Genomic DNA, 23,484 nt, shown 5'->3' with positions numbered 1-23,484 from the left:
TGTCCCGGTCGGCGGAGTCACACATCGGGCACCCAAGGACCACGCGATTGCTGATTGCGCCCGTTTCGCCCGTCCCTGAGCTTCTGCTCTTGCGCCCATCATGGCTCTCAATATTGACACAAGTGACCGATCCGGTTTCCGCCTCCCACATCCGCCACCCCTCCTTCATACACGTGCCGGCAACGAACTGCTGGATCGTCCTTCGACGCCGGCTGAGACTGTCTTCACCAGCCCCGTTCAGACCCCTCAAGGAAGCCCCAGCAAGAATCGTCTGCCCCCCGGCGCGATCGATCTGCCCAATGTATTTGAGAAAGCTCTGAAACTGAATCCCACCTCGCCGACGAAGAACACAAATAACCACTATGACCATCCCATGTTCTCTCCGCCCCGGGCGGGGGAGGATTTCAACGAGAGCGTCATCCGACAACCGCCCGCCAGCCCTACGCGCCGATCCAATAAAGAAAACACGCCTCCGAACTCGACGCGTTTCGCTAAGGATCTGGGTCCGAACCCTGCAGCCGCCGCGATATCCAGAAATGAGCCATACCAAACCCGCGATTTGGAGAGCATCCAGCGGCGACAGGTCCCCATGCGGGGTTTGACGCCGGAAGAGCTAGAGAAGCTCCAGAACCCCCGGGTCAAGCGTCTTGTCAACGTCACCCAACTGTGTAGGTTTCCCCGTTGAATCTTGTGCATCCGAAGCGTTTCCACCCATCGTACTGACTACGTAGACTTCCTTGATCATTATTTCGATCTGCTGAGCTATGTCCACAATCGACAGAATCGCTACACGCAGTTTCGCGCCGCGTACCCGGAACCACCCCTGACGTCGATGGAGGAATACGAACCCGCACTCATGAAATACTTGGGTCGGGAGCGGGCCCACCTTCGCAAGCGCCGAACCAGACTTCGCCAGCATGATTTCCAAATATTGACACAGGTCGGACAGGGAGGATACGGGCAGGTTTACTTGGCACAGAAGAAGGACACGCGCGAAGTGTGCGCGTTGAAGGTGATGAGCAAGAAGTTACTCTTCAAGCTGGACGAAATCCGCCACATCCTCACGGAGCGTGATATCTTGACAGCGGCCAAGAGTGAGTGGCTGGTGAAGCTGCTCTACGCTTTTCAGGATGAGGATCAAATTTACTTGGCGATGGAATATGTCCCGGGCGGTGATTTCCGCACCTTGTTGAACAACACCGGAGTGCTGCACAACCGCCATGCTCGGTTCTACATCGCGGAAATGTTCAGCTGCATCGATGCGCTCCACGCACTGGGATATATTCACCGCGATTTAAAGCCCGAGAACTTTCTGATTGATTCGACCGGTCACGTGAAGTTGACCGACTTTGGCCTGGCAGCTGGAATGCTGAACCCAGGCAAGATCGAATCCATGCGCGTGAAGCTGGAGGAGGTGGGTAACACTCCGGTGCCGTTCGGACGTCCGATGGAACAGCGCACGGTGACAGAGCGTCGCCAAGGCTATCGGTCGCTTCGTGAGCGGCAAGTCAACTATGCGAAGTCTATTGTCGGATCACCAGATTACATGGCGCCCGAAGTGCTCAAGGGAGAGGAATATGACTTTACGGTGGATTACTGGAGCTTAGGATGCATGCTGTTCGAAGCATTGGCGGGTTACCCGCCGTTTGCGGGATCGACAGTGGACGAGACCTGGCAGAACCTGAAGAACTGGCAGAAGGTGCTGCGCAAGCCCGTCTATGAGGACCCCAACTACTTTCTGTCGCGCCGGACATGGGACCTGATTACCAAGCTGGTTGCTGCCAAGGACCAGCGGTTCAAGAACATCCAGGAGATCCATTCCCACGACTACTTCAGCGAAGTCGATTTCGGTCGCTTGCGCGAGCAGCGTGCGCCGTTTGTGCCCGAGCTGGATTCGGAGACGGACGCGGGATACTTCGACGACTTCACAAACGAGGCCGACATGGCCAAGTACAAGGAAGTTCATGACAAGCAACGGGCCCTGGAGGAGATGGCGGAACGCGACGAGAAGATGGGCAAGGGCCTGTTTGTAGGATTCACATTCCGGTGGGTTGATGTTGTCTCCTCAGTTGCCAAACGCCATTACTGATTGTGAACAGACACCGCAAGCCTGCCATGGACGGCATAGGACGCAGTTCCCCGCGCAAGCCGATCGCAACGGACGGCAGCTTCGGCACGATGTTCTAGTTTTATTTTGCATGGGTCCATTCTAGCACGAGCTGGGTCTCGGGTCGGAGTTCAATTGAGCGAGTATGACATGATATTTTAATGGCTATGGCATGGGGATGGCATGAACATGGTAGCACGGGTATGTGCCAGAGAATAGGAGGGGAGAAGTGTATGATACAGCGTATCGTAGAAATACATGCCTAACGGTCTGCAAGCATTTGGGAGTGGTAGTCGTCGCAGTACCGTCCTCCATTTTCCAAGGGGGGGGGGCATCAATTCTCGTTGATTTGCTGCACCATCTTCAAAATCTCCGACTCATTATCCCCAATAACCGCCTGCCCATTCGTCCAATCGACTGTCTATAAGAGAAGAAAAGGTTAGCACAACCCATACCGTCCAGTCCCAGTAACCCTCTCCCTGATCCCCCTCCCAAACCCCAAGGCATAAGGATGAAAGAACATACAATCGGCCTCACAAACACCCCCTCCGGATCCCCCTTGAACCGCCGAATCGCCTCCTCCGCATCCTTGGCCCCGCGCACCACCTCCCCGACGGCATACCGCATCCCCTTGTCCGGTGCCCCAGCCCCCGCGGGGTTGCCCGTCACGTAGTCCAGGATGTTGCGCAGCTGGTCCGTCGTCGGCGGCGCCGTCGTCACCTCCAGCTGGAACTCGCCGCGCCCGCCCGCCGGCGCATCGGGCGATTGGGCCAGCGTCGATGCGCGCTGCAGGATCTTGTAGGCGTTTTTGCTCGCGGGGTTGCTGGGCGTGTGGAAGAGGGTTATGGGGTCGAGGGTTTTTGGCCTTCTTTGTTGTTAGTTTCTTTTCTTTTTAGTTAGGATGGAGGAGGGGGAGATAGCTAGGGAACTTTGAGATGGGGGCTCAAGGGCTCGGGGACGTACGAAGCGAAAGACCATTTTGATTTTTGAGTGGTTATACTTGTAATTGTGCTTGTTGTTGGAGGGGATGAGGTTGGGTTTGGGTAATTGGGTTAGTGGGTGGGATTGGTGCTGGGTTTAGTGGTGGTGGTGGTGAAGGTAGTTGTGCAGTGCAGTTGAGTAGGTGCAGTTGGAGTCGGGGTCTGCATTGGGAAATGGCGGTGGTTAGTGACTACTCCAGCTGAGCGGAGGTACGGCGGGTGTTGCGGGTTGCTGATTACGTCATGGGGGACTGAGTCATCTTTACCACGATCGATGGCTGTGATTGATACTCATACAATTGATTGTTGCGTTTGCATTTGCATTTGCATTGTTTGGTTCTTATATTCTAGGCCTTGTTTATTTGCATTGAGAGTTCTGGTGGTAACCTCCGGGTATTGGCTCTGCGAATAGCTAGTGCTAGTAGAGAGCTGCACCTGTAGTCCCACTGGCCATTGTTTTTCTTCAGAGTACTTGCGGGAAGCCAAATATCCTGCGCTTCAACATATCAACAAACAATCATGGTATCTATCATTATCGTATATACATCATTTACCACCAAAAATGCTCTACCACCCAAATTGCTCTATATGCAAATATATCCCCTGGGCGCCAGTCCCCTTGTGCACGGCTCGCTCGTCGCTCAGCGACACCACGCTGCGCCGCGTATCGTCCGACAGCCCCTGCGGCCCACAGACCACCACGGCGCTCTCCCCCTCCGCCCGCTCGAGGACCTTGCGGATAATAGTCCGGACCTGAGGCCGACCAGACAGAATCGTGAGGGGGCGGGTGGTGGGTGCCGGTTTCGTATCCGGGGATCCTGGCGGGCCCGCGGCTTTCTCGGACCCTGACGGTGCAGCAGCTGTCGCGGCGTGTCCCGAGCAGGTACACTTGCTTGTGATCATATCTTCATCCTCGATGGCTGCCGTGCAGCAGCAGCCTCCGCCGGGTAGACAGCCGGTGTCATTGGTAGAGAGAGCATCCTTTTCCACGATCTTCTCGGTGTATTTCTCGTCGGTCGTTTCCATGGATGAGCGGGACTGGGCCACGGCGGTGGAAGGCGTCTGTGCGCAGAGGGTGGCTTGCGTCGGCTGCTCCAGCTTCTCGTCGCAGGTGATGTAGATGCTCAACTCGATCTCGCGGATGAGGTCGGCGTTGGCACGTTGGCACTCTTCCGCGTCGGCCAGGACGGACTGCAGCTGGCTCTCAAACCAGCTGAGCTGGGTGCGTGATTTGATCACCAACACGAATCGGATTCGCTTGGTGGCCGCGAGGTGCCTGGGCGAAGCGTCACGTTGAGCGCAGTCTTTCTTCCATTTGGCCACAATGTCTCGCAAGCACGGGATGGTATAGGTCACGCCCATCCCGCCCGCTAGGAGGATGACACTGTCGAACTGCTGCAGCGGCCTCATCTGACCATACGGCCCTTCAAGGAAGACCGTTCGCGTCTGTTTAGTGGATGCGGTCTCTCCGGTCCCAAGCACATGGTGGCGCTTCGACGCGTAGCGGAAGAACCGACGGGTTCCCCCTTTCTCGGCGCGGACGAAGACTTCGAGCTTGTTATCTTCAGTGATAGATGCGATGGTGAAAGGGTGGCTTTGGAGCGGAGCGATCGAATGGCATGTGAGAAAGACATGTTGGCCTGGCTTCCAGCTAACCCCGGGATTCTCAATCGTGACGCGCGTGACGTTGCCCGGTAGAGGCGTGAAAGTCGCTCTGTTGGCCCAGAGGGCATGGCTTGGAGATTTCGAGCGATGGAAGATCGACAGATTGATATATGTGGCCCAGATATAGCGCGCCACGCGATCGAAGACGAGGAACCCTATCGGAATCCAGACCCAGACCTTGACCTCCGCCGGTGCATGCAGCCAGACGGCCGCGATGAAACCAACAAACGTGACCAGATGTTGCAGGACAAAGAACTCATATCCAAACCTCCGGATCGGGGCGGCGGAGGTGATCACAATCCAGGTCAAAATGACCCACGCGGCTAGTCCTCGAGCAATCAATGGGTAGTTCTTGATTTCGTAGGAGATATAGTTGTAGCGACCCCAGTCGCGGAACCAGAAGGCCATGTGGATCGTGGCCGTCAGCCAGAGCGTTCGGGCCACCCAGCGATGATACCAATTCAGCCGTTCGTAGCTCATGCCTACCAGGGCACCGATGAGATTCTGCCTCCCGGCTAGCAGGAAGATCAGGGGCAACTGCGCGATGGCAACGAATCCGGTCCGGTAGCCCACATCCTCCCAGCTCCATTGATCCGTGGTATCCAGCTTGTAGAAGCAGAAGACAAGTACGACAACCAGATTAGCCAAAACAACAGCCACTGGCCCCAATGGCGCGAAGTGGAAGGTATGGCTGCGGATCGATACGGGAGGCAGCGTCGCATAACTTGCCTCGCGGACAATTGCCGTGAGAGTGGCATATGTGTTGAAGAATAGTGACTTGGGCTTGGACGGAGTGAGGGAGGTATCCCGAAGTCTGCATAGGTGAGCACCGCAATATTCGGCCTGCATAAAGAATGAATGTACTCACCTTTGGTAGGCGAGGTAGCGGTTGAGCAGATTCACCACGGTACCTGCGGCGATCGCACTGCCTATGACCACCCAGTACATTTTCTGGAGATAGAAGAAACCGGGCACGCCAGCCCCCATGGACATGTGGCCCATGCCCGACATTGACATGTCCATGTCCATCTTGGCGGTGATTGGCGAGAGTCGAATATAGATAGATGGACAATAAGCGACACTATCCCCGGGAGGAGATGGTGAAAGACTATCGATATTCGGAGGGGGAGGGCTGGAATATCAACGCATCTCGTTTAGAAGCAGCAACACATCACACACAACCTGTCTGTTACTGAGAGGAGGGGGGAGATTGTCGGCTATTCAAGATTTCATGTCGCAGTGGTGTGCAGCGTCATGAGTACATGTAAGAGTAAGTGGGTAAGTTGAGTGATGAGTTGGAAATTGGAATAAAATCATGGGTGGGGGGACATGCATGGTAGACAAGGCTGGATGGGACCATTCCACAAGAGTAGAAACAGCCATGCCATGCCATCCATCCCCACCTGTCTTGAGCCATGATAACCAGGAATTGATAATAATCTTCTCACTCTGTAAACGGAATTGAAGTAGTCATAATCTGCTCACCTCCACCGCCCGCTTGTCCGCTGCTTTCAGCCTAGCGGGCGATTCCGCGCCCTGTGATTGGCTCTCTGGACCTGAAATGTGCTCAAGCGCCAAACCGAGTCGGGCTAAAATGTGCTCAATCTCGGAATGAACGCCTTCGCTTCAATTTAGGTAGAACATGATTATCGTCCCGGCTGGTTTTAAGGATCCAGAATTGACTGCCAGGTGGTGGCCCGCCATGGCTAAGATATCGTCGCGGGTCGGCCCTCCTCTTGCTCCTCCTTCTTTTCCTCTTTCCTGGTCCTCTTCCTTTCAACATCCTCTGCTGTCCTGATTCCCTGATGCTCTCCCGTCCTACAAAAACCACCTTCATCCCGAAATCAACCTGATCGCCTTATATGCGAGACCACCACCACCACTACCACCACCACCACCACCCCCCCTCTATCAGCCCGCCAAAGCCAAATCAACCTACCCCTCCGACCCCGCGCTTATCATGGACATGAGCAGCATGGATTCCAGCTCTTCGTCCTCATCCATGTCCATGGCAATGGTCTTCACCAACAGCCACTCCACCCCGCTCTTCTCGTCGCAATGGACGCCGACCTCCAGCGGCAGCTACGCGGGCACGTGCATCTTCCTGATCGTGCTGGCCATCATCGGCCGACTGCTGGTGGCCTTCAAAGCGCTGATGGAGCAGCGGTGGCTCAGCGCGCACCTGCAGCGGCGGTACATCGTCGTAGCGGGCAAATCCACCGAGGCGGGCCGCATCGACGCCGACCCGGACGCTAAGGGGGCTACGCTCATCACCGCCCAGGGCGTCGAGGAGAGCGTTCGCGTCGTGCGCCGCACCGCCCGCGAGCCCCTCCCCTGGCGCTTCAGCGTGGATCTGCCCCGCGCCTTGATCTTCCTCGTCATCACGGGCGTGTCGTATCTACTGTACGTATCCATTTCCTCGTAGTGCTTTCATCATCGAGGAAAGTCACTTAAGCTAATGGTTTGTGGTTGCAGCATGTTGGCCGTCATGACCATGAACGTGGGCTACTTCTGCTCCGTCTTGGCCGGCGCGTTCCTCGGGGAACTCGCGGTGGGTCGGTATACTCAGTGGAATGAGCACGATCACTGAAATGCTTTTCCTCGCTGTGTTCTTTTTGTGTTGGGTGGGCGTTGGGTTTTGCATGCATTGCGGCTTAGCATGGGGGTTTGTTTTATTTTGAGATACCTTTTTCGACACGAACCGTTTACGATATACTTAGTTGATGATGGGCTCGTCTTGAGGCATAGCTGGTGTTTTCTATGTCTCGTGGGGTGAATGGGCGGTATGTTGGGTGGATTGTATATAGACATAGATGCCGAATATTCATATATATGATCATTAACCGCAGCGATCAGTAAGCCTCCATGTAGAACGTTACGGTCTGCAAGAATATAGCCCTACATGCTCAGCCGGCGAGTGTAGCTCGCGTTGGCCGGCGACAGCCGCAATGGCATGATCAACAGTCGATCGGCCGGGTCCCATTGGCGCGGAAATAGGCGTCCTGCCAAGATTCAACGTTTGTTGCTCCATTGCGATTTAGGGAAGTCCATGCGAAGCTCACAAGAAGACAAGAGAGCGAAGATCAAATACACTGAAGAGTCAGATGAAACGCTCTACGAGATAATTGTTCATAATTCGAAAGCACATGCAAATTTAACCCCTAACACAAGTTAAAAACAAAACCCCTCACACATCAAACGCACTCGTCGGCCGAACCTCCAACCCCACTCGCCGGTACGTCTTATCGACCGCCTCCATCTGCCTGATACTCTCCCCGCCATCAACCCACACCCCGGATCCCTTCCTCCCTTTAATTCGATTCACAAACTCCTCCAACTGACACCGCCACGTCGTCCACCACTCCTGATACGTCTCCGCCCGCTGATCTCCCGCGGGCCAATTATACGCCGTGAGGTACTGCACCTCCTCCCAGGTTTTGGACAGCTTCTCCTTGCGGTAGAGGGTATGGGTATCGCGCACGTCGATGCGGTGGTACACCGTCGGCAGGATCATGTTCCAGATCGTGACGGTCCGCTGCACGAAGTGCTGCGTCTCCGTGCCGCCCTGCGAGGCCACCAGGATCTCGGCGAGGGTGGCATCGGTCTTGGGCCATGCGAACCAAGGCATGACTCGGGACCAGGTGGTTGGTAGCAGGGAGAGGATCCCGCTGCCGTTCTGCGTTGCGGCCGCTGCTGCTGCTGTGTATGCCAGATCGCCTGCGATGTGGGCTGTTTGGAGGCCATCGGCGGTCTGGTATGTGGCGGAGATGGCGGTATCGATCTGCTGCGCCTCGTGAAACGGAGAGGAGTCATAATTGCTGAGCGGGCGTGGTGGGGTGTACTGGCTTTCCACGACTACAAGGTCCTCCTCTCGCTCCGTCGAGAGGTTCAGAACCTGGCGCACGCAGGAGAGCGGGTACGTCGCCAGATCCATCAGGCATCCGCCGGACAGGGCGTACTGGAAGCGGATGTCATCTCGCGCGATGTAGCCCTTGGGCAGGTAGAACTGCGAGGATGTGTCGACCACGGTGCCAGGGCCCCAGGGGGTTTGGCGGGTCAGGGAGAGGAAGGTCTGCCAGGCCGGGTGGAATTGGTGGTGGAAGGCTTCGAGGAGGACGGGGCCATTTGGGGCGGTTGCGAGCGGGTGGGTGAAGAGCTTGCGGGCTTCGGTGGCGTTGGAGCACGAGGGTTTCTCCAGGAGGACGTGCTTGCCTGCTTGCAGGGAGCGGAGGGCCCATTCGTAGTGGTGCGAGTTGGGGAGCGCGATATAAACGGCGTCGATGGTGGGGTCGTCGAGGAGCTCTGCTCTGGTGTTAGATTTGTTCTGTCCTCGTAATGCCAATTTCCCAGATAGGCCAGGTGATGGGTCGTGCTTGACCTTGGTATGAGCTATGCACGATGGGGATGTCGTGTCTCTTAGCATACTGCTGAGCGCGGTCTGAGTCGCGGGCAGCAACCGCTGCGATGATGACCTCGGAATGGGACTTGGCCGGTACTATTACTGAGTTCGGGCTAGAAGGATATCAGTCGAGATAGAAACGCAAGTACTGCATACTGGTGCTTCAGGGATTGGCTTACGCTATGTTGGAAGCTCCGAGTAGACCGATGCGAATGGCGCCATCCTTCTTCGCGGGAGTGGGTGGATTTAGAATATAGTAGATCCGTTGGAACAGGCTCATTGATGCCATGGTCAGTGGATTATTATTAGTCTTCTCCTTGGGCTGATGTTTCGATGTGAACTGGAGATGTGTGTCATCTTTGGTGGTGAGTGCCCCGAGTGACTTGGCTAATGGTTACTCCGCACGAGAATCTTTGGTTCTACCTCGTACACCAGCGACGGAAGAGGAAGTTCGGTACATTATTTAGGAAGGTTCCCATACGATGATACGGGCAAGCTAATTGACTTCCTGCAAGCTGATATTCACCTCTTCTACCTCTCTACCCTTGAATTAATGAAACTCACCCAATCTCGTTTTGGTCAATAACTGATTGATAGCTCTATCTGATAAGAGCGTGTGCCTCAAGCGAAGAGAGGCTCGGGAACTGCCTCGGATTTGCCCGCGCCCTGAGAAGAAATGAGCACATTTCTTAACTCAATTCGGCTTAGCGTCACCCGGGGCCCGTTCCAGCCTTGACTGGGAGCTAGCTGGAGAAATGCCAATTCCACCCTGCAGGAGAACCGATGAACAACCCGAAACTGAAATGAAGATGGTGGATGATTGCGGGTAAACGAACCCTTTGGAACTAAACTCAGGGCCCAATTGATGCAGCCATGGGTCCCTTCCATCTTGTAGACTAAGTAGTTTCGGTCTTGGTCATTAATCAATGTGGCGGAACCGAACTGACAGAGCTCTCCCCATTCCTCCGCCGAACCCGCCGTCCAAATCCACTCACTGCTGACGCTCCCACCTGCGCCATTCTTATATAAAGTTTTCCCACTCTCCTCCATCCTTCTGTAGCAAGATCTGTGCCTCTGTACCTCTCTTACTCCTCATTCACCGACACCAAGGATCACCATGAAGTTCTCCATCCTCCCGCTGGCGGCTCTCGCCCCCCTGGCTGCTGCCCACTTCGAGCTCAAGTACCCCACGAGCCGCGATGGCACCGAAGACAACATGGTCAACTTCCCCTGCGGCAGTGCGGCCCAGTCCACCAACCGCACTCAGGTCTCCATCTCCGCCGGCTCCTTCCCCGTCGCGCTGTCCATGGGCCACTCGCAGACCGCGGTCGAGGTGCTCCTCGCCCTGGGCAGCGACCCCGGCACCAACTTCAACATCACCCTGCACAAGACCTTCGAGATCGAGGGCCTGGGTGCCTTCTGCCTGCCCCACATCACCTTCGATGAGTCCATCCTCGGCGCCAACATTACCGATGGCATGAACGCCACCGTCCAGGTGCAGAGCAACGGCGATCCTTCTGGAGGTCTTTATGCTGTATGTCCATCCTGACTCTGGGAATCATGATAGATTTGCTAACAAGTTGGGCGAAATTAGTGCGCCGACATCCAGTTCTCCTCGACCGTGAGCTACGACGAGCCTTCGACCTGCAAGAACAACACCGGCGTCAAGGCTGTTGAGTTCACCGGCGCCGCCGCGGACCGTAACGCTAACGAGTCGACCGCCACCGGCGGTGCCCAGGACGGCTCCTCGTCCAGCAGCAGCAGCAGCTCTTCCTCCTCTGCGAGCGGCTCCAGCAGCACTGCTACCTCCACTGGTGCTGCGGTTCCCCTGCAGACCGCTGCCTGGGGAATGCTCGGTGCCGCTGTTGTTGGTGGTCTTGCTGTTCTGTAAACAAGACAAAGACTTCCGTGCCACATCGGAACTCATAACTTAAATCGCAAAAGATACTGCTCTGCGCAGATGGTTTGGATGGAGAGAGAGAGAGAGAGAGAGAGAGAGAGAGAGAGAGACAAAAAGAGACCGAGATGATAACAAAAAAGCCAACGAATGACATTTTCGAAGGAATGATCATGATTTGACGATAATTTCCCACACAACGCTTGTTTATATCGTGGTTGTATCTACCCTGTACATATTCATTTTAGTTGTCTATGATTTTCGATACTACCTTAATATGAAAGACATGGACATGTGACCAGACTGAAGGAGACACTTCGTCTCTTGCTACTTTACTTGCTTTGAAGTTCTCGTATGTGCCTCAGTATTGGATGCATGTAATCTGGAGTAACAATTTGCTTTTAGTACAGTAAACAGATACACTGGATAACCTAACTTATTGGAGTAAACTCCCATACGCTTAGGAACCCGCGATTGTAAGGCAAAACAATACAGAATCCCAAACAACGTTAATTGCGTATTCGACCGGCTCCCCAACCCAAAAGCCAGTTTACCTGCAGGTTGTTCAAATTTTCCTTGGCCGGACCCTTCCGTTCGGATACACATACCTTTAGAGGTGATTCGTGACTTACCCACCCCGGCAATCATGCAGTGCTTACAGAATAAACGACCCCCTCGTTGATCGATCAAACAGACCCGCGCAGATATATCTAGTACCGTCACATCCCAACACACCGTCAGAAACGATTTCAACTTGATGCTCAGCCACTTAGTATCGTACCATGCACCAATTCCTATATTTGTAGGCAGCAGCAAACCTCTGTCCGTCGCAAAGTCGCAAAGTTTTCCTAATACGGCATCGACCGCGGAGTTTCGAGCCTAGCCAATATAAAAGCCGTTGGCCCGTTTGTCTGGGACCTTATCTTATCGCCCCCAGCCGGTTTGTTCGTTCCTCGTCAAAACAATCTCGACTTTTACCAGACTTTCTCCCTATTGTTCTTCGACTGTCACGTGAATCTGGGGTATCTTCTCTCCTTTTCGATTAGTGGTTGTTGAGGTCAATTCCTTTGCAAACATGGAGAATTACGAGAAATTACGTTCAGCAGGTGAGTTTATCTGGGGTCCACGATTCGGGACCACCTTTATTGATTTACACGCCCTCCAGGATATTTGGAGAAGTACTCTATAGCCCGCCATCCGCTCGGGTTCTACTACAATGTCGGCGTCACCGCCACATACACGCTACCGGAGTCCTACACGCGTCCGCTGCGGGACTATGTGTACAAGGCCTGCGAGATTCTGATCGGCCAGCACCCCGTCCTCTCGGCGGTTCCCGCGAACGAGGAGTCCGACGAAGCATACTTCGTCCGCCTGCCGGAGATCGACCTCGCGCAGCCGGTGAGCTTCCACAAGCGTCTGCGGGGATTTCCCGAAGGGGACGCCACCGACACGGAGCTGGACGAATTCCTTCAGACGCAGCACAGTACCGGGTTCACGACGTCGGGGGCACCATACTGGCGCTTGGCGATCTTCACGGCCGACGGCGAGGACGATGACGATGCACCGGCGCGGCGACGGTTCACGGCCGCGTATATCTTCCACCACGCCCTGGGCGACGGCACGTCCGGGAAGATCTTCCAGGAGACGTTCCTCGAGGCGTTGACCGCAGCCGGGTCGGCACTGAGCAGCGCGGCGCCCGGCGAGGAAGCGAAGCAGGTCGTGGCCACGCCGGCGGGCACGCCGCTCCCGCCGAACCTGGAGGCCGCGCATCCCTGCGGCATCTCGATCCCGTTCCTGCTGGGCGCGGTAGTCAAGATGAAGTTCGGCGCGCGGGACCGCGGGCTCTGGACGGGCGCGCCGGTCTTCACGCCGCTCGAGGCGCGGGCGCGCCACCTTGTCATCCCCGCCGCGGTGTCGGCGGCCTTCCGCCAAAGCTGTCGCCGCAACGGCGCTACCGTCACGGTCGCCGTGCAGGCGGCCATGGCCCAGGCGCTGTTCGCCCACCTGCCGCCGCAGTGCACCAAGCTGCGGCTCACCGGCGCCATCTCCGTCCGCAAGTGGCTCACCCAGCCGATCCCGGAGAAGTCGCTGGGCGTCTGGGTGATGGACTTCGGGGAGAGCTACTGGCGCAAGAGCCTGCCCGTCACCGACGCAGGGGCCTTCCCCTGGAAGGAGGCGCAGCGCTCGCGGGAGACGATCGAGCGCGTGCTCGCGATGAAGGGGAAGAACACCGGCGTGAATCTCCTCAAGTACGTGTCCGGTTTTTCGGAATTTTTCCGATCGAAGCTCGGGAAGCCTCGTGGGGAGAGTATCGAGCTTTCGAATATCGGGGTCCTGAGTGCGTCGGATGAGGCCCAGTCAGACCCTTCGAAGCCCCAGATGGGTCGGGTGATCTTCTCGCAGAGCCCCAACGCTGCGGGCGCCGCGATTGTGGTGTCGGCGATTTCGGGTGGTGATGGCTGTTTGGTCCTGTCGTTTACATGGCAGAAGGGTGTTGTGGAACCGGAGTTGGTTTCGGGCATGATTGACTCGGTGGAGAGATTGGTTCATCTTGCGGCACAATAATTTGGGGGTCAGGGGGGATTTCTTTTGCTGTTATTCATCACCATATATTGCGATCTGCGGCTGCGAAGGGCCTGCGCATAGTATCTAAAACCCGAGTACCGTTAATTCTAATGTTAGCTATCTTGATCCGCAATACCGAGTATTTAGCGAGTGGATTCAGGCACCAGGGGCCTCGATCCTTTGGATCCTTGGGGTGGGACAGCCGAGGCGGTGAGTCGGCGAGTCTGGCGGCAGAATTGCGGGGGAATGGGACAAAATCCAGGGCCCATCTTTCTGCAATTATAGACTACATCGTGACTACCTGTGTTTCTCTCGTTGACGAAAGACTAGAATAGACCAAGATGTCTTCCCGCGCTCCTTTCGTTGTTCCCGCGCTCACCAAGCACACCGCCACGGTGATTATGGCCCATGGCTTGGGTGACAGGTAAAGTGTTTCCCGTCCCTATACAGAAGATCCCGTTCTTGGACTAACATCTGGTGAATGGATTTAGTGGTGCCGGATGGTATGTCCCCCTTGGTTTCCATTCACGGCTGCATACCTACGAACTCAGATTAGCGCGACGGATTACAGTACAATGGATGGAGTTCGGCTGAACATGGCAATCTTGACAGGATGGCACTCGCCCAGAACTGGCGCCGCCGTGGCGTTTTCGACGAGGTCGCCTTCATCTTCCCCAACGCGCCGATGATCCCCATCACCGTGGTACGAGCATACGCGATACCTTCTGACTCAGTAACGCAATGGACTAATTCGAGCCCACATTTGTCATTGATTAGAATTTCGGAATGACGATGCCCGGTTGGTACGACATCACCAAGCTCGGCCGTGATGTGAGTTGCCCCTCGCCGCGAGAGATGTACCGTACAGGGTGTGGGGACGATGCCACTAAACAACCGTTCATAGTTGGACTTCGAAGAAGCCATCCGCAACCAGGACGAACCGGGCATCCTCCGCTCGCGCGAGTACTTCAACAGTCTGATCAAGGAGCAGATGGACAAGGGGATCAGCGCGTCGCGGATCGTGCTGGGCGGGTTCTCGCAGGGGGGCGCGATGTCGCTGTTCGCGGGGCTGACCAACAAAGAAAAGCTGGGCGGCGTGTTCGGACTGTCCTGCTACCTGCTCCTCAGCGACCGGATCAAGAACTACATCCCGGAGGGTTTCCCGAACCAGGGCACCCCGTTCTTCCTCGCGCACGGCCAGGAGGACGAGGTGGTGCGCTTCGACTTCGGCAAGCAGTCCAGCGAGAAGCTCAAGGCGCTCGACCTGGAGAAGGTCGAGTTCCACTCTTACCCGTACGTGCTGTATTCCCCGTTTGAGGCTTCGCGTCGTTCTCGCCGTAGCGATCTTCCGGCTCACACTCGCGGTTTTCCTAGTTATTTGGGCCACTCCGCCGATCCCGAGGAGATTGAGGATCTCGAGAAGTTCCTGCATAGTGTTATCCCCCCGGAGGGCGAGGGCCAGACCGATGGTGCTGCTGCTGGCTTATGAATCTATGATCAACATGATCAATATCATCGTCATGATACCTCTGTACAGACTCGGGGCCATTGGAGGGTAGGGTCTCCAATGGTCAGTTTTAGCCTCGCTTTAGCCATTGTTGTTCTGTTGCTTGCGGTTCTGCTCTCGCGATTCGGTGGTTCCAAGGGCAAGGGCAACCCGCGGGATCCTGTTGTCAGGAAACAGGACTGAAATACGTTTCGCCTTCGCCTTCGCCTTCGCCCAGACACACAAAACTAATCAATCTGCATGAAATCAAAAGGGTACTTGCTGTGCCTCAGTAGTAGTGATCATATATACTCGCTTCTCTCCCCCCTCCCCCAACCGCAAATAGAAAAAGGCTATCTAATTCCCCCCCACCAAAACCCTCCGAATCGACCCCTCCACCGCTGCGATCATTGCCTCTGTGTTCTTCACATCAAAGGGCACCAAATGCCGCGAGCCATGGTCGTAGAACTCCGCCTGCGCCGGGTCGCACAACCCATACAGCCGCATGCTGTGCGGGTACAGCGGGTCCTGTTTGCCCACGATATGCGTCGTGGGGATCGTGATGGGGTACTTTTTAGTGGTAGGTTCGATCAGCTCCATTCCCGCTGCGTCGAAGGGGGAGGCGCCGCAGATGAACACGGCCAGCTTGAACAGCGGTGCCGCGGACGGGTGCTGCTCCGCGTGCTGGAGGATCATCGCGCTGGCCAGGGCGCAGCCCTGCGAGAAGCCCATGACGCCGTCGAAGGGGCCCTCCGTCGCGACGATCTGCTGCACGTACTCGATCGCGAGGCGCAGGTTGTCGCCCGGCTGCGTGTCGCGCGGGTAGTGGCTGTAAAAGGGGCCGTCGAAGACGTCTTTGATTTCTACCCGTTGAGGTTAGGAGGTTAGGTAGGCTTGAGGGGGTTTTGGGGGGGGGGGGTCGGTTTGCGAGAGATCGAGCTGGATGAGGGGTTAGCTGACTTACCGGGTTCACCCTCGGTTTGCACTCGTCCATTGATGAAGGTGAATGTGTGGCCTTTCTTCTCGAGGGCGTAGGTTATCCCGCCTGGTGATATATAGAGGATTAGTATCGCTTGGTGGTGGTGATGACTCGGGTCGACTCCCATCGGGGGCGCGGCATACCAGCCTGGATCTCGAAGATCTAGATGCCCGCGAGTCAACTTGTTGTGCCCCGCCAAACACAATCGGAGGGGGGGCTTGAATATAGATCAAGACTGCATGGACAGACGTACTTCTCCGCTGGTCCCAGCACCGTGTAGACAGAGGAATCGCATTGTGGATTTTAAACTTTGGTTATTGTTTGGTTATTGGAGTGCTTGGAAACTTGGGTCGAAGTGGGAGGAGTAGGAGATTCCAGAGCAAGTAAAGTAGCTTATCAATAAAGGTACCGATCAATCAAACACAGCCCACCCACCCGAGCCTGATGGAGTGGCATGTCGGGTTGACTCCGACAACGGCTCCAGCGTCAGCAGTGCCCCGACCATTCTAGGCTAGCATGCTTAGCAGCTAACTTCCATGCCATCCAAAAGTGTCTGCTCTGCATTTCGCAACCTCTGTCAGATTTGATTCTCACGAACCACCCCCCTCCCCCCCCCGGCCTTCGTCGCATCATATCCTACTACTCGATTCTCCGGGAATCGCATTGGGATGTCAATTATGACATATCCTCCGATTGGACATGGCTTCCCGTACCACAATCTGGCCGCGCCCGTGCTTTCCGGAGGCGACTTTTTGGGCGTCTCCTGAACTTGCGGCTTGAGAGAAGCTCAGAACTCATACTCTGTTCCCCTCAAGCTGTATTCTTTGTAGGGTTCTCAAGATGTCAGCTTTTATGTCATTGTCTCACAGGGCCACTTGGGGCGCATTGCAGCACCCCTCGGAGTACTATCATAATTTTGGCCCTACCTTGAACGAACTCTCGTTCGGTCTCCTGGGGTGGTCCTTCCAACCTCAGCGGGATATTGTTGACCTCTCGGGGAAGGTCATTCTTGTCACAGGAGGTATTTTCCGCTTTGTCTCTATGAGTACACAATGCTAGAGGTGCATGCTAATATTCACCGCTTGAGATAGGCAACACCGGCCTCGGAAAGGAAACCATCGTCCAACTCGCTCAACACAATCCATCCCGCATCTACCTTGCCGCGCGTAATGAGACCAAAGCCCAGGATGCCATTGCCTCGATCCGGGAGAGCATTCCATCTGCAGTCGACATCAGATACCTGCCCCTCGACCTGGGATCACTGAAATCGATCCGCGCCGCGGCCGAGCGCTTCCGTGCGGACTGCGACCGTCTGGACACCCTGATCCTCAACGCGGGCACGATGAACAACCCAACCAAATACACAGAGGCCGGATTCGAGCTGCACATGGGTACGAATCACATCGGACACTTCCTGCTCACCACCCTGCTGCTGCCGATTATGCAGAAGACCGTGGCGCTTTCTCCGGACGTCCGCGTTGTGTCTCTGAGCTCTGCTGCCAATGTGGGCAGCCCTCCATTCGAGGTTATGACCTCCGCGTCCGCTCTGGCAGAGACTTCAGGTATGGTTCGATATTGTGCATCCAAGGCGGCGAACATCCTCTTCGCGGCCGAGCTGGCCCGCCGGTATCCGGAGATTCTCTCCGTCGCGGTGCACCCGGGCGCGGTGGCTAGTGACCTATATGAGCATACGATGCAGAGGAACCCTGTCTTCAACTTGGGGCTGAAGGTCATCAAGAGTGGATTCTGTCGGTCCCTGCGCACGGGGGCGCTGAACCAGCTGTGGGCTGCGGGAGCGAGGCGGGAAACGCTGGTTAACGGCGCTTACTATGTCCCCATTGGGGTTCATGCCAGCGGAAATCCGTATGCCAAGGATGTGGAGATGGGAAGGCGTCTGTGGGAGTGGACTGAACAGCAGATTGCTGAGAGGGGCTGATTCCATCTGGTTGTTTCCTTCCCTGACTGATGACTTTTAGCATCTCTTGTATCTTGGACTGTTCGCATTGTAGCATAGCGTCTCTGATGGGCAGAGGTCTCAATTGATAGTTTACATGAACTGGGATATAAATATTTGACGATAAGGACTAACGTCTCGAAGAACTCGAAGATATTGATGCTACGTCATGCCTGCACCTCATGGAGATCATTGGGAAAGGACCGGCGGGCGCCGCGGGAACATCAGATTACCCGAATAGGAATGAGATGCCCGGGCTCGGGAGGTGAATATCCAGGGTCCCTGACAATCAGCCACCACTGGCCACAAATCAGCTCAATAGTCTACAGTTTAGTAGGACGATCGTTCCATTCATCATTGCAGAAGTTTTGTCAATGCTACACATAAGTGCGCCGACGACCTGCCATGGACCCAGAACTGCAATATGCGTTCGATCCGTGACACCGATTGTCAAATGGTTTGCTGGCCGTCAGCAGCGGGCGATCGTTAGGGTTTAGCCGAGGAGCCTCTCTAAACTCCCTCTTCGAGTTTTTCGCCCACAACCACCATGGCAGATCTCCGATCACGATGATAGTAGCAGATCCAAACCATTGAGGATGTACCTTGTAATCATAACCATCAATGTAGAAGCTTGAGAAGCTATACGTAGTGTAGAGGCCATGCGACTCTTAGCGAGGGGCGCGGTGGTCTCGCCGTGTCGGCGTTGCTCCCCACACAAACCCGCCCGGCGCATCATCAGCGACGGTTGCTGCTGCTTGCGTTCACCACCACCACCCGTCGTCTCGTCGTTGTTTCCTCCCACTTCCACTCCTTCTCCTCTTCTCCCTCAGCACCATTCATCATCATCTTCGGTAGGTCTTCCCCCCCTCTGTTTTTGCCAGCCTTATCACCAGAATTCTTGCTCGTCGCCCATCTGGTCCGTTACTTCAACGAAGAAATCCCCAATTTTCCCTTTATCCCACCCGACCGAGAAAAGTGTCACATCACTCTCACCTGACCTCTCCACCCACTTCCATCACTACCACCGAACCACCACCACTATTCCCAACACCTCCACCACACAAACTCTACGAGTCTTACCAAACGTACATCTCTGACAAGTCTTCTTCGATTTTCGCTTCTAGGTTCAGGTTCGAACGACCACTCAATTACCTTCACAATGGATCAGGCAAAGTTGGCTCGGATGCAGGCTAGCGTGCGGATTGGTATGTGCCTTTTTTGAATCTTCTGTTATAATTTTCCCCGTCGACCCCGATGCCCCTCCCCTCCCTCGTCATTTGGAAGGCCAGCTCCCAGCTGCTATGGCTTTCCTCGCCAACGCAGAGCTCCTTGGCCATCGCAAGTCCTCCGCATGAGAAAAGACTCGCGCGACTTGCGTTCTACCCCAATCCTTTTTGGATCTTCAATTTACCTAATGTTCTCAATGGAAAAAGTGTTTGCTGACATATCTCTCTTCTGCGCTTGGTAGGGTACGTATCTCCGAACAACTTCAAGCAACTTCAATGTCCCTGTGCACATAGAACACTGTTCAACCATCCATCCTGTCCCTTCGACATGCAGAATGAAGCGCGCCCGCCCCACCACCAAAACTCAGCCCGCAAATTCAACCTCCCCCCCCCCTCTTCTCACACATGACAAATATCACTATCGATCGAACCATCGCTAACCTTGTATACCCCAAAACAGAGGCAAGGGTACTCCCCGCCGCAAGGTCAAGAAGGTCCACAAGTCCTCCGGTGCCGATGACAAGAAGCTCCAGGCCACCCTGAAGAAGATGAACGTCCAGCCCATCCAGGCCATCGAGGAGGTCAACATGTTCAAGGAGGACGGCAACGTCATCCACTTCGGTGCCCCCAAGGGTAATTGTCCTTCTTTGCTGCTCACCACTACAAACCAATACTAACTCCTTGTCCCCAAACAGTCCACGCCTCCGTCCCCTCCAACACCTTCGCCCTCTACGGTAACGGCGAGGAGAAGGAGCTCACCGAGCTCGTCCCTGGTATCCTGAACCAGCTCGGCCCCGACAGCCTGGCCTCCCTCCGCAAGCTCGCCGAGAGCTACCAGAACATGCAGAAGGCCCAGGGCGCCGAGGGCAAGAAGGACGATGAGGAGGATGACATCCCCGACCTCGTCGAGGGCGAGAACTTCGAGAGCAACGTCGAGTAAAATTTGAGATTCTAATATAACGAATATTACTTCTGTTGTTTATTTTGTCAAGTGTGTGAGTTGGTGTCTGGCGAAGGCACCTCTCTGAACCTCTCTGCGTGTGTCTGTCCCCGTGAAGGGGCGATCTGCATTCATCAGTACTACTACTTACTACCCCCTCTTCAAGAAGCTGGAGTTTCTTTTTGTTTGCGGGATTTTCGAGATCTTTTCTTTTACCATTTCGAAGAAATCTAGGTTGAGACCCTAATTTGTTCGAGGTTAAATTTAACTGTTGAAACAGAGAATCAAGAACTGCGTCTGTGTGATGTAGTGGGAATGCTGGTGGTCAAGGACGGTGGTTGGCTTGCATGCATCGCAGGGTGTATCTGTTTTGGGTAAGTTACTCGTGGAGTATTATGGCTCAAGCTATAGTATCGACGAGAAAGAGATCGGCAGTCGATCCGAGTGTATAGCATTGTAAGGGTTGCACCTTGCCGGGTAGTGTTGGTTCTACGTCCCCCAGCTCGTCAACCTACATAGACCCTCTCAGCAAAAGAAACCCTCTTTCGTGAAAATATGCAGACGTCCTTCATTACCTAGTAGTCTATACGCAAAAAGTTCCATGTGTCCCCTATGCAATTATTTTACCCCCCCCACCTCCACGCGCACAAACGAGTGCAAGCAAGCAGAAGATCCGTAACGCCCTTTTCACTCATCAAACACTACAACCACAAAAATGCAAGTAAAATTGGAAAGTTCATCAACAGAGAAGACGACCAAAAAGGAGAGTGGGCGCGGAGAATAATAATTGAACTTGAGACCAGACTTTTTTTCTTTTCTCCTTTGTTTGCTCTCATCGTAGAGATATCAAGACGTTTAAGCAACCACCGTTGGTGCAGACATGAGAAAGGGTTTATAGTACAGGATAGATATGGTGTTTTGCTTGCGCAGTTGCCACCAGCTGGTCTGGGCCCGTCTGTCTGTCTCTTCCACTTTTCTAGCTCCGAGTCAACATCAACATCACATCAATCAATCCCAGGAGAACGGGCGGCGGGGGTCCAATTCCTTCAGCCCCATCGAGGAGCCGGAGTATTGGAGGGCTTTTGTTGTTGCCGTGGTATCATCGTTGGGGTACTCGATGGCTTCCAGCGGTGTTCGGGAGAAGAGGGGGCCTTTATCTGGGAAGGCTGAGCGGTGGTGTAATTGTTGTTGTTGTGGTTGGTGTGATTGCGCTGCGGGAGATTCAGTAGCCGTGGTCGTTGCTGCTGCGGCCGCTGTGGCGGACGTTACGACAGCTGCCTCCGAGGACTCTTCCTTCAGGCCGCAGATGTCTGAGCCAATGATTTGGTCGATCATGTACCAGAACCGCCAGTAGGTGTTGGACTTGTCATAGTCAAAGGCGCCGTCCTCGCGCAGTTGCGGGCCGTCGCCCACGATATCGCCCGTAAACCAGCTGAGGATGGGGATGGAGCGCAGCACCCGTTCCGTCAAGGTGGGCTGCGGCGGGAGGGCCTCGGTCAACGGCCGCAGTTTCGTCCGCCGCACCGTGGGGATATGGGTCATGAAGTCGGATTCGGGTTTGGGTGGCGCAGCGGAGGGGGCGCTGGTGACGGAGCGCTGCTGCTGCAGCTGTAGAGGAAAGCTGCTGCCCGTCGGCGGCTGCTCGAGCCCCATGGCCGTGGTCGAGCTGGCCGTCGGCGTGGAGTCCATCGAGGCCCCTTCCTCATCCATTAGATCGGCCGGCACCGAGGAGGACAGATTGCCGAAGGCAAACGACCGGGGCAAGGTCTGGCGCTCCTTGTCGGACCCCGTGGGCAGGAATGCGGTGGAATGCGAGGTCGTCAGCGTCCGGGGCGCCTTGGACTGCTGCACGCGCAGCGCCTCCGCCGACCCGGCCACGATGGGCGCATCCTCCGCGGGGCCGCGCCCATGGTACAGCTCACAGAACACCAGGTGCCCGTCGATCTCCTGTGGCGAGAAGAAACACGCGCGGTCCGCCGCCGTCGTCGAGTCGAAGGTGACTTTAATCCAGTGGTACCCGCCCGCGTAGCGCTTCGACTTCCGGTTCGCATCCGCCGACAGCCCCGTCCGGATCACCACGTCCCCGCCGCTCAGCAGCTGCGAGAACCCCGTGGGCGCGTGCGGATCCGTCCGCGGGTAGTCCTCGCAGATGAACCCCTGCGAGATCCGCTCGTACTTGTCCAGCACCTTCCACTCCCCGTCCTTGCTCTTGTACCCGTACAGGATGCACTCCGTCGCGACCTTCTCCGCTTCCTGTTGTTGCTGCTGTTGTTGCTGCTGTTGTTGCTGCTGCTGCTGTTGTTGTTGCTGCTGTTGCTGCTGTTGCTGCTTGCGTAGGCTCTCCACGTTCGACGCCGACGCGGATTTCGGTAGCGTGTGGCTGCGCACCTTCTCGTCCTCCTGCTGGGCCGCGAACAGGCGCCCGAACTCCGTTACGTTGGGGTTCTCGCGCTTGGCCGCCGGCGTGCCGGTGCGGGTGCGCGACCGTGTGTGTTCGTACCGGGCGTTGCGGCGCTTGCCGAATGGGCCTGATTCCTCGGGCGCGCGGCGTGGATTGCGGGATTCGCTGTGAGAGAGAGTTACTGATTAGCATCGCTCGCTTTTCATGATCCCCCCAAAACGTTCCATGTATCTGTGACAGCCAAGCCCCAATAGAGGATGTGCGCTGGTTCCCACTTACTCCTTGTAAACATAACCCCAGGGTAAAAGCTCGCCCTTCTCATTTCTTGCACGCTCCTCCGGGGGGACAAAGTGATATTCCATGCTGACACGGGGAAAATTCGAAATGCGCTTTTTCGTAACTTGAAAGAAAGAGGCCAGAATTATGGCGGTCGATGCAATCGCTGAGAAAGAAGGATGTGCAAATAAAAAAAAGGGCTGGAGAACGGGGTGGATTGATGGAAGTGGAGTGATGAAGCTGGGTAAACCAGCAGCCCAAAAGTTTTGGGGTTTCCGCCGCCCCATAAACAGTCGTGTTAGCCGGGATACCGTCACGTGAGGGGGCGGTCTTGGTATGTAGATTGGAGAGAGGTAGATGGGTTATGAATTGGACAACTTCTTTTACATATTTGTTGGCGCGAAGTTGCCATTTGAGTTAGATTAGATTAGGGGTAAGTGATCTTTGTGTGAATTGTTTTTGAGCTTTTTATTTGACAATTGGGAGGTGCTGTCAAGGTCCTTATGCTAAAGACATATTTTTTGTCGAGTCTGTGATCTGCTTTCTATGGGTTTAAGGTACCAGTATGCCTTTAGCATGTTTTGTCTCACAAATGAAGGCTGCTAATAT

General features: G+C 55.3%; 12 protein-coding genes across 12 annotated transcripts; 7 read left to right on the top strand and 5 right to left on the bottom strand.

The window, feature by feature from the left end:
• Nucleotides 1-100: 100 nt before the first annotated feature.
• Nucleotides 101-2,187, top strand: ASPACDRAFT_25432 (serine/threonine-protein kinase; the record flags this gene model as incomplete). Its single annotated transcript, XM_020199334.1, has 3 exons — nucleotides 101-668; nucleotides 732-2,046; nucleotides 2,100-2,187. The coding sequence occupies 3 exons, from the start codon at nucleotides 101-103 to the stop codon at nucleotides 2,185-2,187; spliced, it is 1,971 nt and encodes a 656-aa protein (XP_020058432.1).
• A 283-nt stretch (nucleotides 2,188-2,470) lies between these two features.
• ASPACDRAFT_58470 (uncharacterized protein) lies at nucleotides 2,471-3,347 on the bottom strand (the record flags this gene model as incomplete). Its single annotated transcript, XM_020203352.1, has 3 exons — nucleotides 2,471-2,524; nucleotides 2,633-2,972; nucleotides 3,328-3,347. The coding sequence occupies 3 exons, from the start codon at nucleotides 3,345-3,347 to the stop codon at nucleotides 2,471-2,473; spliced, it is 414 nt and encodes a 137-aa protein (XP_020058431.1).
• On the bottom strand, nucleotides 3,333-6,249 carry ASPACDRAFT_114742 (ferric reductase family protein). Its single transcript, XM_020195830.1, has 2 exons — nucleotides 5,621-6,249; nucleotides 3,333-5,566 (listed from the first exon to the last, which is right to left on the bottom strand). Exons 1-2 carry the CDS (start codon nucleotides 5,779-5,781, stop codon nucleotides 3,655-3,657), a joined length of 2,073 nt encoding a protein of 690 aa, XP_020058430.1. The 5' UTR covers nucleotides 5,782-6,249; the 3' UTR covers nucleotides 3,333-3,654.
• Nucleotides 6,250-6,431: 182 nt separating this feature from the next.
• ASPACDRAFT_76555 (copper transporter family protein) lies at nucleotides 6,432-7,580 on the top strand. The gene is made up of 2 exons (XM_020204723.1): nucleotides 6,432-7,155; nucleotides 7,228-7,580. Exons 1-2 carry the CDS (start codon nucleotides 6,713-6,715, stop codon nucleotides 7,340-7,342), a joined length of 558 nt encoding a protein of 185 aa, XP_020058429.1. The 5' UTR covers nucleotides 6,432-6,712; the 3' UTR covers nucleotides 7,343-7,580.
• A 286-nt stretch (nucleotides 7,581-7,866) lies between these two features.
• ASPACDRAFT_114738 (Gfo/Idh/MocA family protein) lies at nucleotides 7,867-9,654 on the bottom strand. The gene is made up of 3 exons (XM_020195829.1): nucleotides 9,331-9,654; nucleotides 9,131-9,264; nucleotides 7,867-9,054 (listed from the first exon to the last, which is right to left on the bottom strand). Exons 1-3 carry the CDS (start codon nucleotides 9,438-9,440, stop codon nucleotides 7,940-7,942), a joined length of 1,359 nt encoding a protein of 452 aa, XP_020058428.1. The 5' UTR covers nucleotides 9,441-9,654; the 3' UTR covers nucleotides 7,867-7,939.
• Nucleotides 9,655-10,018: 364 nt separating this feature from the next.
• Nucleotides 10,019-11,360, top strand: ASPACDRAFT_114733 (putative GPI anchored protein). The gene is made up of 2 exons (XM_020195828.1): nucleotides 10,019-10,685; nucleotides 10,746-11,360. Exons 1-2 carry the CDS (start codon nucleotides 10,269-10,271, stop codon nucleotides 11,040-11,042), a joined length of 714 nt encoding a protein of 237 aa, XP_020058427.1. The 5' UTR covers nucleotides 10,019-10,268; the 3' UTR covers nucleotides 11,043-11,360.
• A 763-nt stretch (nucleotides 11,361-12,123) lies between these two features.
• On the top strand, nucleotides 12,124-13,745 carry ASPACDRAFT_1854096 (uncharacterized protein; the record flags this gene model as incomplete). Its single annotated transcript, XM_020197354.1, has 2 exons — nucleotides 12,124-12,154; nucleotides 12,214-13,745. 2 exons carry the CDS (start codon nucleotides 12,124-12,126, stop codon nucleotides 13,611-13,613), a joined length of 1,431 nt encoding a protein of 476 aa, XP_020058426.1. The 3' UTR covers nucleotides 13,614-13,745.
• Nucleotides 13,746-13,954: 209 nt separating this feature from the next.
• On the top strand, nucleotides 13,955-15,102 carry ASPACDRAFT_40904 (palmitoyl-(protein) hydrolase; the record flags this gene model as incomplete). The annotated part of the gene is made up of 5 exons (XM_020200841.1): nucleotides 13,955-14,037; nucleotides 14,105-14,116; nucleotides 14,226-14,316; nucleotides 14,391-14,444; nucleotides 14,518-15,102. The coding sequence occupies 5 exons, from the start codon at nucleotides 13,955-13,957 to the stop codon at nucleotides 15,100-15,102; spliced, it is 825 nt and encodes a 274-aa protein (XP_020058425.1).
• A 354-nt stretch (nucleotides 15,103-15,456) lies between these two features.
• ASPACDRAFT_1854094 (uncharacterized protein) lies at nucleotides 15,457-16,514 on the bottom strand (the record flags this gene model as incomplete). Its single annotated transcript, XM_020197353.1, has 4 exons — nucleotides 16,332-16,514; nucleotides 16,222-16,240; nucleotides 16,064-16,144; nucleotides 15,457-15,962 (listed from the first exon to the last, which is right to left on the bottom strand). The coding sequence occupies exons 1-4, from the start codon at nucleotides 16,371-16,373 to the stop codon at nucleotides 15,457-15,459; spliced, it is 648 nt and encodes a 215-aa protein (XP_020058424.1). The 5' UTR covers nucleotides 16,374-16,514.
• A 167-nt stretch (nucleotides 16,515-16,681) lies between these two features.
• Nucleotides 16,682-18,260, top strand: ASPACDRAFT_114722 (putative short-chain dehydrogenase/reductase family protein). The gene is made up of 2 exons (XM_020195827.1): nucleotides 16,682-17,099; nucleotides 17,170-18,260. Exons 1-2 carry the CDS (start codon nucleotides 16,919-16,921, stop codon nucleotides 18,012-18,014), a joined length of 1,026 nt encoding a protein of 341 aa, XP_020058423.1. The 5' UTR covers nucleotides 16,682-16,918; the 3' UTR covers nucleotides 18,015-18,260.
• A 931-nt stretch (nucleotides 18,261-19,191) lies between these two features.
• Nucleotides 19,192-20,198, top strand: ASPACDRAFT_58462 (nascent polypeptide-associated complex subunit family protein; the record flags this gene model as incomplete). The annotated part of the gene is made up of 3 exons (XM_020203351.1): nucleotides 19,192-19,237; nucleotides 19,721-19,891; nucleotides 19,954-20,198. 3 exons carry the CDS (start codon nucleotides 19,192-19,194, stop codon nucleotides 20,196-20,198), a joined length of 462 nt encoding a protein of 153 aa, XP_020058422.1.
• A 532-nt stretch (nucleotides 20,199-20,730) lies between these two features.
• Nucleotides 20,731-23,121, bottom strand: ASPACDRAFT_114721 (uncharacterized protein). The gene is made up of 2 exons (XM_020195826.1): nucleotides 22,879-23,121; nucleotides 20,731-22,764 (listed from the first exon to the last, which is right to left on the bottom strand). Exons 1-2 carry the CDS (start codon nucleotides 22,959-22,961, stop codon nucleotides 21,207-21,209), a joined length of 1,641 nt encoding a protein of 546 aa, XP_020058421.1. The 5' UTR covers nucleotides 22,962-23,121; the 3' UTR covers nucleotides 20,731-21,206.
• Between the last annotated feature and the right edge of the window lie 363 nt (nucleotides 23,122-23,484).

The sequence above is a fragment of the Aspergillus aculeatus genome (genome assembly GCF_001890905.1).
Source record: "Aspergillus aculeatus ATCC 16872 unplaced genomic scaffold ASPACscaffold_4, whole genome shotgun sequence".
NCBI classification, from domain to species: Eukaryota; Fungi; Ascomycota; class Eurotiomycetes; order Eurotiales; family Aspergillaceae; genus Aspergillus; species Aspergillus aculeatus.
Note: the sequence above shows the minus strand (reverse complement) of the source record. Positions and strands in the feature narration are given on the sequence as shown.

Coding starts and splice junctions, on each gene's coding strand:
- ASPACDRAFT_114733 (XM_020195828.1), top strand. CDS start 10,269: ATGAAGTTCTCCATCCTCCCGCTGGCGGCTCTCGCCCCCCTGGCTGCT. Junction 10,686..10,745: donor CTTCTGGAGGTCTTTATGCT/GTATGTCCATCC, acceptor GGGCGAAATTAG/TGCGCCGACATCCAGTTCTC.
- ASPACDRAFT_114721 (XM_020195826.1), bottom strand. CDS start 22,961: ATGGAATATCACTTTGTCCCCCCGGAGGAGCGTGCAAGAAATGAGAAG. Junction 22,765..22,878: donor TGGGGTTATGTTTACAAGGA/GTAAGTGGGAAC, acceptor TCTCTCTCACAG/CGAATCCCGCAATCCACGCC.
- ASPACDRAFT_114722 (XM_020195827.1), top strand. CDS start 16,919: ATGTCAGCTTTTATGTCATTGTCTCACAGGGCCACTTGGGGCGCATTG. Junction 17,100..17,169: donor GGTCATTCTTGTCACAGGAG/GTATTTTCCGCT, acceptor CGCTTGAGATAG/GCAACACCGGCCTCGGAAAG.
- ASPACDRAFT_114738 (XM_020195829.1), bottom strand. CDS start 9,440: ATGGCATCAATGAGCCTGTTCCAACGGATCTACTATATTCTAAATCCA. Junction 9,265..9,330: donor CTCGGAGCTTCCAACATAGC/GTAAGCCAATCC, acceptor ATATCCTTCTAG/CCCGAACTCAGTAATAGTAC. Junction 9,055..9,130: donor CGTGCATAGCTCATACCAAG/GTCAAGCACGAC, acceptor ACACCAGAGCAG/AGCTCCTCGACGACCCCACC.
- ASPACDRAFT_114742 (XM_020195830.1), bottom strand. CDS start 5,781: ATGGACATGGACATGTCAATGTCGGGCATGGGCCACATGTCCATGGGG. Junction 5,567..5,620: donor CGCTACCTCGCCTACCAAAG/GTGAGTACATTC, acceptor TCACCTATGCAG/ACTTCGGGATACCTCCCTCA.
- ASPACDRAFT_76555 (XM_020204723.1), top strand. CDS start 6,713: ATGGACATGAGCAGCATGGATTCCAGCTCTTCGTCCTCATCCATGTCC. Junction 7,156..7,227: donor ACGGGCGTGTCGTATCTACT/GTACGTATCCAT, acceptor TTGTGGTTGCAG/CATGTTGGCCGTCATGACCA.